Genomic DNA, 14,624 nt, shown 5'->3' on the forward strand with positions numbered 1-14,624 from the left:
CAGACTAAACTTGTATGTGCCAACCATTTAAAAGCTCAAAAATCTTCACCCACTCACCTCTGAGGGCATTTGCAAGCCACACCCTACCTGTAAGGGAATGATATGTCAAATCTATGGTGTTTTGATTGATAAATGAGTAGAACCACCATGAACCAGAGTATGAGAGGTACCTTGGTCCTCCGTCAGATGAGGAGGCCTGGGAGGACATAAGATCGCCAACAACAGTTCCATCTGTATAAATTAAGGAAACCTCTAACAAATTATATTACAGATGGTACTATACACCAGTGAGACTTTGTAAAATATTCTCTTCTGCCTCAGCTATCTGTTGGAGAGGTTGTGTCCACAGCGACACCCTATGTCATATTTGGTGGTCTTATTAGTAGCCCCTTACTGGGACAAAATCCTTGCTTTTTAAATAGACTATATGAGGCCTGGTAGCTAAGCACTCTTGGCTGCTCCTTTTGTGAAACCCTTCCCCAGATCTTGATACATTTTCTAAAAAAAACTAGAATTGAATATCCTAGCTAAAAATTAGGAGAACCCACCCCCCCTTCCTTTTCTTCACTGAAACAAATCTGGCATATATCTCCTTGATAGGGACCACATATTTAATCAAGCATGGCTCATTGCAGAGAACAAATCTCAACAGTTTCCACATTCTGTCTCTTGAGATTATTCCTTGACACATGCGTGGTGAGCAGGCCCCTCTCGCACATACCCTTTTCATTCATTTCCCAATGTAGTCTCTCTCTAGCCCATCACTATCAGATACCTTATAAGTTTCTTCAAAATCTGTCGACAAGGACAAGGTTTCGTCCTTACAAGGTCTGTACCACCTACTCGTCTAGCCGTTCCTAATTGCTATGGCTCCCAAGTGTCCCAGTTTTCCTTAGAGATGCTCGATTCCCCGAGAACCAAACATACCCGAACTTAGCAGATCCGAGTACCGAGCTGACTCGGTACTTTCGTGCTTTTTCGGAATTGAAAGCGAGGCAAAACGTGATTGTTATGTCATAGGATCTCGCCAGTTTTGGATTCTATAAGTACCGCCCTCCACGACTATCCAGCGCCACTTTACAGACTGTGCTATCCCTTCTGTGTCCCTCTGTGGAGCAGTTGGGCAGCAACATAGGTAGAATAGAAAGAGGAGGGGGTAGCAGAGTCCTTTAAAGTCTACAGTGACATTCAGGAGAGCTCCATTGTCAATTGTCATTGCTGAAATAGAATTAATATGGCAGGCTTGGTCTTCTAAATCTGCAGTCCCATAATGTACAGTATTATATAGGTTACAGAGGGGAGCTCCATTGCTCATTGTCACTGCTTAAATACAAATACTAGGGCTGGCAGCCTTTTCTTCTGAATTTGCAGTCAAATTTTATGGTGTTATATAGGTTGCAAACAAAGAGGAGAGCTCCATTGCCAATTGTTATTGCTGAAATAGAAATTATAGGGCTAGCTGGCTTGGTCTAAATCTGCAGTTACATTTTACTGTACCATAGCTCATTCAGCAACAGGAGAGGTGGCAGGGTTCAGTGCTGAAACAGAAATAGTAATAATAGGGCTCAGTGTTCTTAAGTCTCCAGTGACATTCTACTGTGCCATAGCTCATACAGAAACAGGAGGGGTGACGTTGTTGTCACTCTCCAGTCTCAGTCATGATGATACTAATCCCTCTACCTCATGTGCTAAAGTCTATGTTCAAGTGTATAGTGGTTTTAAGTCAGGGAAACAAAAATGTAAATAAAAAGCTTGTACCTTTTTTAAAGAAAAAAAACACCTCTCTAATAAAGGTGAAAGTTTACTGTAGAAAAACATAAAATTGCCAACATGCCATTCCTACCCAAAATATTAAAAACCATAACCGCATCAGGTAGCTTTCTTCTTAGCTAGATTTCAGCACCTGCAATCTACACTGTCATCATATTCACCCTCAGTATTGTTTGAGGAAGATGTACACAATGCTAATTCATACCCGCTGGAATCGACCATCACAGAAGTCTGTGTACTTTGATATAATTGCCGATAATGGCCTTCCTCATGGAATTTGTAGTTCATTTTATGGCAGAGCTGTCATGATTTTTGGGCAATTCTTTTAGACTAGCCCAAATGTCACAATGTTGTGCTGACTTATCTGCATCACCACTGGGTGTCTTGGGAAAGCTTAGTTTTTTCCTAGAAACAGTTGGCAGAGAAACTGAAGAAGGAGCCGTTGTTTTGTCATGTACCACTTGAAGCTCATTGCATCTCTTGTGATCTGGGACAGTGGGAAATAAAGACATAATTCTTAAACCTAGGATCAAGCACAGTTGGCAAAATGTAGTGATCCGATTTCAAGATGTTGATAACTCTTAGATCCTGGCGAAGCGAATAAAATACTTGATCTACAATTACAATATAGTTAGCGGATTTGCTTTGTTTCATTTCCTCCTTCAATTTTTTTCTAGCTGCTTCTCAAAAAGTCTAATTAAGGAAATCACTTGACTCAAGCTAACAGTGTCTGCACTCTCTTCACAGGTGACTACTTTGCTGGACTAAAGTACATTCCCCCTCAAATTCTATTCTTCTTGCAGCTGTTGCATTCTCCTACATGCTGTTGCACAATCCCGAAAATGACCCTAAATATTTCGGGACACAGACAGCATCTTCTGCATGTCATTGTCATTTTTTTAAAAAAAGTTCTGTACCACCAAGTTGATTGTGTGAGCAAAACGGAAAATGTGATGGAATACCCCGTGCTGTAATGCTCTAACAATATTGGTGGCGTTGGCAGAAATCACATATCCTCAGGAGAGTCCAAGCAGGATAAGCCATGTTGCAATGACATCCCTTACTTTTTGAAACAGGTTGTCAGCGGTATTACCTCTGACCTGAGCCTTGTCTCGTCTCTGGTAACCACCTCTCACTCCCGCCTTCAATACTTCTCCCGTGCTGTTCCACACATATGGAATTCCCGACCACGCTCAATCAGACTTTCCCACAGCCTTCAAATCTTTAGATGCTCTTTGAAAACCCATCTCTTTTTTTAGAGGTAACCTTATCCTCGATAATACTATTCACACTAATGCACCCTCACAACTATCCCAATCTCCATTCTGAGCCACACTCGCTCCTCTTGTTTCAGCTGTGCTCTCTTCCCTTTAGAATGTGAGCTCTCTAATGAGCAGGGTCCTCCATACCCTTTGTTTTCATGTCTCCATTCATTTTGTCTGCCTTGTCTATGCTTTGTTTTACGAATGTCTTGTTTTATGTATGTCCTTGTCTTTCCTACTGTACGGCACTGTGGTGCCTTACAAATCTACAATAATAATAATAATATGCCTCTTAGTGATGCAGATGATACACAGAGTAGCCTGCCTCAGATAAAGGTGATGTTCTTGGGTACATGATGCTGCTGTTCCTGCTGGTGAAGGCGAATCACCAACCCAGTGGGCTGTCAGTCAGATAATCTTTAGTTTGCCAAGTTCCGCTTGTCCACATATCTGTGGCTAATTGTACAGTGGTTAGAATGGCATTTTGTAGCCCAATAATAACATTTTTACAAACCTTCTGGTAGAGGTGAGGAATAAATTTTGTAGTAAAATGGTGTTGTGATGGAATTTGGTAACGGGGACACGACCTCAAGCTGCATTTATAGTGGATATTGGACGAAGATCTAATACTAGCATAGTCGCCATGGCGCCTGTGATCCACTTTGCGACTGGGTGACAGCTTTCAATCTTGCTAAGGGTTGTTTAATAGTCAATTGTTGTAAACTACTAGTAGTCTTCTTCTTGGTCTGCTTCTGGGTTGAAGATCAACCCCCAGCAGCAGGAGCAGCAGCAGTGGGCCTAACGCACTAGGATTCTTCTGAGGAGTCCTGGATAGGGGAGGAGTCATCTCACATTAGCAACTTGTATGCAGGACTAATTCCGATCACTTGTGAGGATATTGATGATGAAGGTGTTGGGGGTGTAGATTGCAGGTGCTGGGATCTAGATGAAAGAAGGGAGGTAGCTGATGCTGGACTGTTTTTTTTTTTTGTTTTTTTGTTTTTTTGTTTGTTTTTTTTAGCATAAGTTTCTGATTTTCCCAAGAGCTTTCCATGAACATGCTTCAAATGGCGTAACATGGATGAGGTTCCTAGATGGTTAAGGTCCCTACCTCTACTGACTGTCGCTTTACAAACGGCTAGACAACTGTTGTCAGGACTTGGGTAAAAATAATTCCACACATAAGAGGTGGATTGTATGGTCTTATGCCTAGGCATAACAATGGCCTTATCATTGTCAAGAACTGCTGCAGTCTTTGTTTGAAAGTGTGTGAAAATAATATTGTGACCTGTGAGTTGGTCAAAATTGACTGCAAATGGCTTGAAATTAGTGTTATTGAGGTTCATAATAATGTAGGAACAAAAAAAATAGCAAAATTATGTGATTTTAGCAATTTTTCTAAAAAATACAGATCCAAAATACAAAGCTAATCTAGATCCAAAACCAGTTCACGGGGGTCAGTGAGCATCTCTAGTTTTCCTAGGATAATTTTATTTTATCAACCAGAAATCTTTAACACTTAATATTATTTTTCTTATAATCAGACTCCTGATGTCCTGACATTGAGGATAAGTGTGAGCAGGTTCACATAACTGTTTTACATTATTTGGAACTTAAAAGGAAGGACTGGATTTCATGGCCTGATCCTAGATCCCAAGTGGGTGCTGATTTGTCATTTCAAAATTATAAGAGACCCAGCAGGAGCAGAACAGTATATCGCTGGACCCCATAGCAACATTTGCATAGGAGCTCAACCCCCCTCACCTCTGGGCCATATAGTGGCTGCACTCCCTATAGTAATGCCCCTGCAACCTAGTATACATATATCCACATGATTTGTCAATGCATATACCAGTTTCCAGCAATGTGTATGTATTGATGAGTATTTCTCATTAAAAAATACAGATAATAGAACCCAGTAAAAGAGAAAAAAAATCTAAAATCTAATATATAAATGTCTAGTGGCGTGTGTTAGTCTGTCTGTCTGTGTGTGTGTGTGTGTGTGTGTGTCTGTGTGTGTGTGGAAAAAATAAAACCAAGCTGCAGCGCCACCTGCTGGGCGGAGTTATACACTGATCTACTAAATTCTTAGTGTGTGTGGGAAAAAAAAAACAAAGGGCTGAAATTTGGTATACTAAGATGTTTTTAATTTGTTAATTTAATTTGTAAAGTGTTTATAAAGATTTTAAAAAAAAATATATATATATATATTTCTTGAAGGAGAAGTGACAGTTGGCAGTGGTTGGTGGTTGCCGGGGGTGACAGAGTGAGAGGAGTGTGATACTCAGGACCGCTGAGAGAGATCCCTGTGTCTGGATAGATGTGGTGATGAAAATGAAGGATGAGGTGATTGAGAAGAATGATGAGGTGGTGACATGTGGACAAAACCACGTTAAAAAAGGGCGCTTACGTCGGGAAGTAACGCTCTTCCCCTGAGGAGGCCTGGGCTATGGCCCAAATGCATGACAAGAACCTTTTTAACACCTTAAGTAGCTTGATTTGACTAGAATGCATGAGTATCATGCACGGGTTAACTTGTGTGTGTGTGTAAATATATATATATATATATATATATATATATATATATATATATATATATATATATATATATATATATATATATATATATATATATATATTGTGTGTTTATGTGTATTTATATATTCATATATCTATTTATTCACATGTTTTCAGATATGGAAACGCTGACATGGCTGCTGTCTATTATGAACGTGTCGATGTAGAAGGTCACCACTATGGACCATGGTCAGAACAGAGGAGAAGTGCCACAAAAGCTCTGGACCAAGTTCTACAAAGGCTGGATCAACAACTCAGAGTAATCATTTGTGGAAAATTCAAAATTAGAAAGTGTTATGATGTTGCTGATGGCAGCTGTAATATTTCCACCAAGCACCAAAGTTAGAAAACATTCCATGCTCTGAACTGATATGTGTGTGGGTGCTGCATCCTGGTTCAATACAGACACATGGGCACAACATGATTGTCTACATCAATTAAGATCAGGGACTTTGAGTAAACTCGGCAGTTAATTATGTTGCTGTCTGTCATTAAGGGACAGAGTGCATTTTGCCCTCTTAATGTAATCCTTTGACCTTCCGAACAAATGATTGGCCCAGACCAACTAGGCCATGTGTGTATGTGGCCAGATTGGAAACGGACACAGTTGTTGTAAACTTTGTTGTGACAAAACGTGGAGTATCTGTGTTTAACTCTCTCTCCATAGGCCATATACATGCATCTGATTGCTCTGAAAGGTCCATATAACAGTACATCCCAAAATCATTGCAGGGCAATATGCTGCAAAAGGAAGAGCAAGTGTTTATTATACCATTCATAACTACTTTTAACGATGCATTTGTTTAAATGTGTCATTATTGCAGTAAAAATATATGCCAAAAAAAACACCAGAGCACCCCTCGCTTTACCTATTGACTATTGATGAGCCAAACTTCAGCTATTTTGTCCGAGAGCTAATTAGTCATACTCGCCCTGCTGTATATAACCACTATCAGAGCATCATTAGGAGCAGGGCTGCCAAGAGGAATTCAGGGCCCGGGTACAACAAATTCATGGGGCCCCCCCTCATAGTCGAGTAAGCCCCAAAAATTTTCGGGGTTGTCGTCATACATTCAGGGGCGTGGCAATGTGCCGTTGGGGCATAGCTAGCCTAACGGCGGTGCAAAAATTTTCGGGGGTGTCGTCATACATTTGGGGGCATGGCAATGCGCCGTTGGGGCGTAGCTAGCACATCAAAATCACTAGGTCCTGAATTCACCAGAGTGTCACATATGTCCCAGCACTCCTGACTTTTAAGACATCTAGCACCACAGTGTGTACACAAAGAGTTCAGTCTTTGCCTGCACCTTACATTGGGCACAACACTCACCAAAAAGTGACATTGTCCCTACTAGAATCACAACATTTCACACACTCTGCTGCTCTCTCCTACCTGTTCTTCTCACTTTCACCACCTGTGACTGCTGCTTTCTTTAGTTGCGGCTTCTCCGGATCCTGGAATGTTGAAGGACCTATTTGGAAAAAAAAATGGCTACATTTAGAAAATTACAGCCAGCCCCGACGTTAAATCATTAGCACCCACGATTAATAATTAAGCCTTCCTCTAGCCCCAACATTAAAATAATAGTATTCACATTTAATAAATAAACCTATTCCCTTCCTGCAAACAGCAATACCTATTTCCCGCAATCATTATTACTGCCATTAAATAACTCAGTCACATTTATTAAATAGACCTCCTTCTCCCTAAACTCACCCCCATATTCAATAGATCCCAAACCACCCCATCTTAAATTAATAGTCCCCACTATTAAATTGCCCCACCATCACCCTACAAACAAAATAGCGCCCATTAATTAGTGCTTCTCTCCCCCTTTTTTTTTTTTTTTTTTTTTACTCTGCCTCTCTCCCCTGTTTTTTTTTTACTTGCTCTTTATAGCACTGTCCCTTTCTGATTCCTTCCCCTTGCCTCTCCGCTTCTTTACTTACCTTCTTTCTTTTCTTTTCTTTTCTTCTCTTCTTTCTTCTGTCTTCTCTGCTTTCTTCTGGTCTTGTCTGGTGCTCCTCACTGACTGCCGGGCGTGACTTGATGACGTCACGCCCGGCAGTCAGTGTGAATGGAGAAGAGAGGAAGGAGGGACGCAGCGCCGATCACGTGAGTATGAATCATTTTTTTTTCTCTCCAGCTCCCCCCACCAACGACTGACCCCCCCCCTTCCCCCCCCCCCCCCCGTGGAAAAATAAATAAATAAATAAATCACCAAATAGAAAAAATAAATAAAAATAAATAAATTACAAATTAGGACGCGAGGGCCCGGGTAAAATGTACCCGCTCCCCCCCCCCCCCTCCCGGCGGCCCTGATTAGGAGCAAAGCAAAACAAACAGCAAATTTGCTTCTAGACAAACCATATTGCACTGCAAGGAGGCAAGTGCATTTATTGGTTGTTTTTGTATTCAGGGAAAGTAATGGCTGCCTTTGCATATTTCTTTACTGCTATAGAGCAGTGAGACCTGTGATGTGCAGAAATACAGTAAATCCCAGTTATCTAAATAATTGCGCCCAGTAATCTAATTATACAACGTCTCCTGAGATAATGGGGATGAAAAGGAGAAAAAAATTTCGGTAAGGTTGATCAATCATCCCTCTCTTTGAAATAAATAAGAAGTCTTGGTCATGTTGATGACCGGTCCTCTTTAACACATCTGTGCCCTGCAGTGAACACTTAAGTATATCTGTTAAAGGTTTCCAGACTCTTCAGGGGGGAATTCAATTGACCGCAGTTTTTTTTGGTTTTTTTTTAACACCGCGTTAAGTCATTTTAACACAGTTTGCACTCATTTTGGAGCGGGCCAACTTTATACGATATTCAATTAAATTTTTAACTCACTTTTTTTTTTTTTTGGCTTAAACGGTCCTATCATGGACAAGTAGATGATTCATTGAAAGTATAGAGAGGGAGGAAGGGAGAAGTGTTAAAAGCTATTCAATTCTTTTTTTAATGTGGCGCGGTAAACTGTCAAATCTCCAGTTTTATCTCGCACCTCATGGCTGTGCAAAAAATTAAAAACATAAGAAAACTATTGAAATAATCTAATGTTAAAAAAAAGAGAAAATATGTTTCTCAGTAAAGCATAACATGGAAAAGGTGATTTATTTATTTTTTTTTTTTTTTTTTTTACATAAAGCATGTTAAAAAAAAATCATAAAATTAAAAAACACAATCACTAATTAATATATTTATATATGTACTAATATGTATGTACTAATGTGTTTTGTCATGGTATAGATAATTGTATAGTAAAAGAGAAAAATATAGTAAAAACTACTGTTTTGCGGATATTATAAAATAGAACATTGTGTAATGCAATACAAATGTATGCCAATGCATTTTTTTTATTATAGATGACCGCGTTAAACCGTCCCCTTCACTCCCCTAAAAATTTGCAAGCACCAATGATTAATGTGCCTTACCTGTTTTTAAAATAAATTGCACGATTTTTTAAGCGGCGTTAGCTAAAAAACGGTCGCGCCAGCGGGGCAAAACCAGTGTGGGTAAAACATTTTTTTTAACACGGCGCCAAAAAAAACTCACACGTTCCATTGAATTCCCCCCTCAATGTACATTCCATGGGAATATAAACCTGCTGTGCAAGAAGAACACATTTCAATGTTAACATATCGCCCTGTAAGTAAGGCACCATTTTAGTCTGATAGTTTGCTCATAGAAATTATATTCTAATTTATCTTAACATAATCCCATAACTAACTTAAAAGTATTTATTTGGAGTCCCAAAATATTTCTCTGTGATAAACTATATATTTAGAGAAATATGGTGACATAACATTTATGGTTTAGTATTTGCTAAATGTTTAGTGATCTAACCTTTATTGTGTTACTCATTTAGGCTATGTACAGTGTCTGATTGGGGCATGAAGGGCCCACAGGGTGAATACAATGGTAGAGGCCCACCAGAGGGGGTGTGGGCAGCCACTTGAGAGGCATAACCAAACCACTAGAGGAGGTGTGGAAAGCCCACAAAGGACAGCTAGCACCATAGTGTAGTACGGCGGTTCCCAAACTGTGCGCCGCGGCTCCCAGGGGTGCCGCGGCGCTGTCTCAGGGGTGCCGCGGGCCAGCCATAAAAAAAAACAAAAAACAGAAACACTTACCAATCTGCGCGGCGCCGGGACCCAGCATCCTCCTCTCTCACGCAGCTGTTATATCAGTGACAGCTGCTGCGTGAGAGAGGAGGATGCTGGGTCCCGGCGCCGCGCGGATTGGTAAGTGTTTCTGTTTGTTTTTTTTATAGCTGGCGCACGGCAGAGAGGGCAAAGTGAGAGCGTGCAGAGGAGCGTGACAGGAGGGGACAGAGCAGAGTGACAGCGTGACAGGAGGGGACAGAGCAGAGTGACAGCTGTGACGGGAGGGGACAGAGCAGAGTGACAGCATGACAGGTGGGGACAGGAGAGTGACAGGAAGGGACAGAGGAGAGTGACAGCGTGACAGGAGGGGACAGAGGAGAGTGACAGCGTGACAGGAGGGGACAGAAGAGTGACAGCATGACAGGAGGGGACAGAGGAGAGTGACAGCGTGACAGGAGGGGGACAGAGGAGAGTGACAGGAGGGGGACAGAGGAGAGTGACAACGTGACAGGAGGGGGACAGAGGAAAGGGACAGCGTGACAGGAGGGGGACAGAGGAGAGGGACAGCGTGGCAGAGGAGCTGTGACAGAGGGCAGAGGAGCTGTGACAGAGGGCAGAGGAGGGGGACAGAGGGCAGAGGAGCTGGGACAGCGTGAGAGGGCAGAGGAGGGGGACAGCGTGAGAGGACAGAGGAGAGGGACAGCGTGACAGGAGGGGGACAGCGTGGCAGAGGAGCTGTGACAGGGCAGAGGAGCTGGGACAGAGGGCAGAGGAGCTGGGACAGCGTGAGAGGGGCAATGGAGGGGGACAGCGTGACAGGAGGGAGACAGCGTGGCAGAGGAGGGGGACAGTGGGCAGAGGAGCTGGGACAGCGTGAGAGGGGCAGTGGAGGGGGACAGCGTGACAGAGGGCAAAGGGGGCAGCGTGAGAGAGGGCAGAGTGTCTGGATGCAGAGGGGGCATTTTTGCATACAACTAAATAAGCATTTCTGTCCTGACCTAAATACTTATTACAATTTTTTGACCCAACTACTTCTAAAACAGGACTGCTCGGTAATTATTTTGGAGGAGTGCCTTAAAAAAATTATGGAGACTCTAAGGGTGCCGTGAACTGCAAAAGTTTGGGAACCACTGGTGTAGTATATAAAGAATACACAGTCTTGGCCTGCCCCTTGATTGGGCAGAACAGTCACCAAAAATCATGAATGTCCCACTAGAATCAGAATATTTGACTCTCCTGTTCTTGTCACTTTCACCACGTGTGGCTGCAGGTTTCTTTAGTTGCGGATTGTCTGGGTCCTGGAATGTTGGGGACTCTATTTGGGGAAAAAAATGGGTACATTTAGAAAATTCCAACCAGCCCCGGCATTAAATCAATAGCACCCACAATTAATAATTAGGCCTTCCTCCAGCCCCAACATTAAAATAGGTTTATTTATTAAATGGGAATACTATGTCCCTCCCTCCAAACAGCCCCAGCAATAAATTACTAGTATTTACATTTCATAAATATACCTATTTCCTGCAACCATCACTGCCATTAAATAATTCATAGTCACATTTAATAGAGACCTCATTCTCCCCAAACTCACATTCAATAGCTCCCAAACCACCCCATCTTAAATTAATAGTCCCCACTATTAAATTGCCCCACCATCGGCCCAAAAACAAAATAGCACCCATTAATTATCCACCACCTACCTCACAAACCCTACATTGCCACAAGCCCCCCTGTGCCATCACACACACACACACACACACACACACACACACATTATCACAAGCCCCCTGTGCCATCACACACACACACACATTATCACAAGCCCCTTGTGCCATCACACACATTACTGTGCCCCTTCATCACAACCATGCTGTGCCCCCTTATGATCACACTGCACCCTCCATGCTGCTTCCCCCCCTTCCCCTGGACTCCCTTCATCACTCTGTGCCATGCTGCTCCCCCCCCTCTCCTTCATCACTGTGCATGGTCAACTCTAAGGGGGCAGCCCTGCCTACAAGGTTATTTAGTTTTGTAATGAAAATAAAATAGAGTGAAAATAGATATTGTTCATGAACCAAATAGCTTTTTTTGTTCAATCTTAAATTATTTACACTATTACTGTTTAAAATAATTATTTTTATTTATTGTTTATTTTTAGGAAAGTGGTCTCAAGGACAATGTAAATGTAATTCTTTTTTCGGACCATGGGATGACAGAAATATTCTGGATGGAGAAAGTGATAGAGCTCAGAAACTATATTGACTTTAATGACATTGTCCAAATGAAAGACCGAGGTCCTGTGGTGAGTTTGTGGCCTGTGGAGGGCCAGCTCTCCAAGGTAAGTAATACTGTCCTACAGTTACACATTCCATCTTCTGTTTGTTTCTGTTGTACAAATGGAGAAGACCAGACCATTGGAGAAAATATGAGCATTTTGGATACGTAGTTAGTCACATGAATCTTCTTTACTTTTTTTAGATTTGTGTAACTTAAATATTGTACTGATTTTATATATTTACTTAAATATTGATTGATTTATAATAGTACTCTAGTTGTACTACTTTGCCTATCCATCTGTAAAGATATTAGTAATGATTGGAAAGCTCAATTCTATAAGCAGTGTGCTATTGTTTTTGTCATGGTGACATAATATGATTATCTTCTCCTTTAAACCCTGCTCTCTGTCTTATTGATATGTGATAATCCTCTGAGTACATGGTGTGGAGGGAAATGGTCTGTAGGAAGGACAGGACTGATCTCAATGAATGCTCTCTATAATATGTTGGAGGGAATAAGCAGGCATAGCAGGCAAAATGGAAATAGACTAAAGAGTACATTTATTAATCCTTCTAAAAAGAGGTGTTGCCCACAGCAACCACAGTCTAGCTATCACTCTCTGGAAAGTATTAGATAAAAGTTAGCAAAACTTTGATAAGTTGCTATGGACAACATCTCTACTGTTAGATTTATCAAACCTTCTGAAAAGGAAAAAGTAAAGTTTGCTCTTAGCGGTCAGGCAGCTGAAAACTATCTCTAGCAGAATATGCATTTCCTTGTACAATTAGGCAAAAGAAAAATGAGGTTAGAGTGCCATTAAATTAACCAAAAAGGTTATGTTCCATAATGTGTAATGTACAATGTGGTTTCCCTAGCTACATGCCATTTTGCTGGGATATTACCCTTTTTAAAATTTTTCACACAATGTTATTTACATTCTTCTGACATGTATGTATTACATAGTTTTCAGAGAAAACTAGAAGTAACAAGTATAATATATGATCTTGTTTCATATAGAGCTACATTTGACACTATAAAGTCCCTGCATCAGTTACATTGTTCTATATTATTGAATGATCGTGTTCATTTCCTTATCTAACTTTCAGTCCGTGCCTTCATGCTTGAAAACATTCATATAGTGACACTACCCCTATCACATGGAGCTCTGTCCTCCATATGTACTTAATCATGCACGAAGTAAGGACATCAAAGCTTCTTCGGAAGTTTCATCTGGCAAACAGGGCACCCCAGAAATGCATATACAATTTCATGCATTTGTGATGCTCTGAGCAGGACTCAATAAATTAAATTGAAGGGAATGCTGCTCAACACATGATCAATGCACAAGCCGGCATCTAACTGGTCCTGATTCATGTTCAAACATAATCTACAACTTGCAATTTAAAAAAAAAAAAGCTCGGAGCGTAGTTATGTGTGTATTCAAGCGACGTTTGATTAGAATCTGGCTACACTTTACTGCCGTATGTAGACAGACAGAACAGACTGCAGTGTACACACAAGCGTCTGTTCACTAATACCCCATTCACACTGCCTAAAAGCCCAGGTTGGGGCGAGCTCCGTCGACCTGGGTCGAGGCTCAGTATGAAAGGGGGTCAGTGCAAAAGCCAGAGTCTCATGAACCGGGAATTAGACCCAGGACTTTTGGAGGGTTATTCCCATATCAGTCCAGGGTCACCTGCAGTTTGAGCGGTGCGACCCAGGTTTTCAACCTGGATCTCGCATAAAGAAACTGAATGGGGGATTAGGGACACTGGAGGATGATGTCATTTCAGTGCTGCAGAGAAGAGAGAAAGGAGCAACCATGACACACTGGCTAGATGACGAGGTGCGAGAGCTGTTGGCCATTAGAGGAGAGGAGGCGATAAAGAAACAGATCACATGTACTGTTAAGGATGCAACAGTGTACTATAACATATCAAAAAATACTAACACAGCGTGGGATAAAGCGCAGCCAGCAACAGGTGGTAAATAAATTAAAGTCACTTCGCACTGATGATTAGCGATGATTCCCTGGAAGAACATGCTGATTTGGAGTGGTCAAATGTGACAGAAGAAACCATTAATATGTCCAGAGAGGAATTGGCAGACTCGCAACCTTTGCCAGTGGCATAAACTTCACCAGACACCCAAGCGTTGCAAGAGACCCAACCGTTGCCAGCAGCACAACCTTCGACATCGTCGCAGAACCCGACATTACGTTCAAACAGTAAGTTTATTAATATTAAAATTTTTAAAGTAAATTAAATATATGAAGGTTTAATATTACTAAACTAAACAAAACTTCAAAATTAAACGTAAAAACATAAACTCGTTTTTTGCAGCGTTAAGCTACTGTAGGAGGGAGGAGGCATCGAGCTCATATCGCCTTACAACACTGCTATTTAATTTTGCAGCAATATTCATTCATTCTCTGTGTCCCTAATGTATTTCCTTTCTTATTCCCATTTGTAGTTTACAATGTTCCTAAAAGGAAGAAGAAGCTGAATAAGATGGACCATGCAACAACAGTGATGACTACAGTAATGGTAGAGCAGCTCAAGGAAATGGATATGGCGGCCAAAGAAGACACACGTCTACAACACTTCATGGACAATGAGTGCGAGTTGCAGGA

General features: G+C 41.4%; 1 protein-coding gene across 1 annotated transcript in view; it reads left to right on the forward strand.

Annotated features, from left to right (window-relative positions):
• The window catches only part of ENPP6 (ectonucleotide pyrophosphatase/phosphodiesterase 6), a 63,466-nt gene that overhangs the window by 32,935 nt on the left and 15,907 nt on the right, over nucleotides 1-14,624 (forward strand). The window contains exons 4-5 of the mRNA XM_075197128.1: nucleotides 5,727-5,868; nucleotides 11,874-12,053. Coding sequence (XP_075053229.1) covers nucleotides 5,727-5,868; nucleotides 11,874-12,053 — 322 coding nt within the window. The remainder of the gene's footprint in view (nucleotides 1-5,726; nucleotides 5,869-11,873; nucleotides 12,054-14,624) is intronic.

This window comes from Mixophyes fleayi, chromosome 1, assembly GCF_038048845.1.
Source record: "Mixophyes fleayi isolate aMixFle1 chromosome 1, aMixFle1.hap1, whole genome shotgun sequence".
NCBI classification, from domain to species: domain Eukaryota; kingdom Metazoa; phylum Chordata; class Amphibia; order Anura; family Limnodynastidae; genus Mixophyes; species Mixophyes fleayi.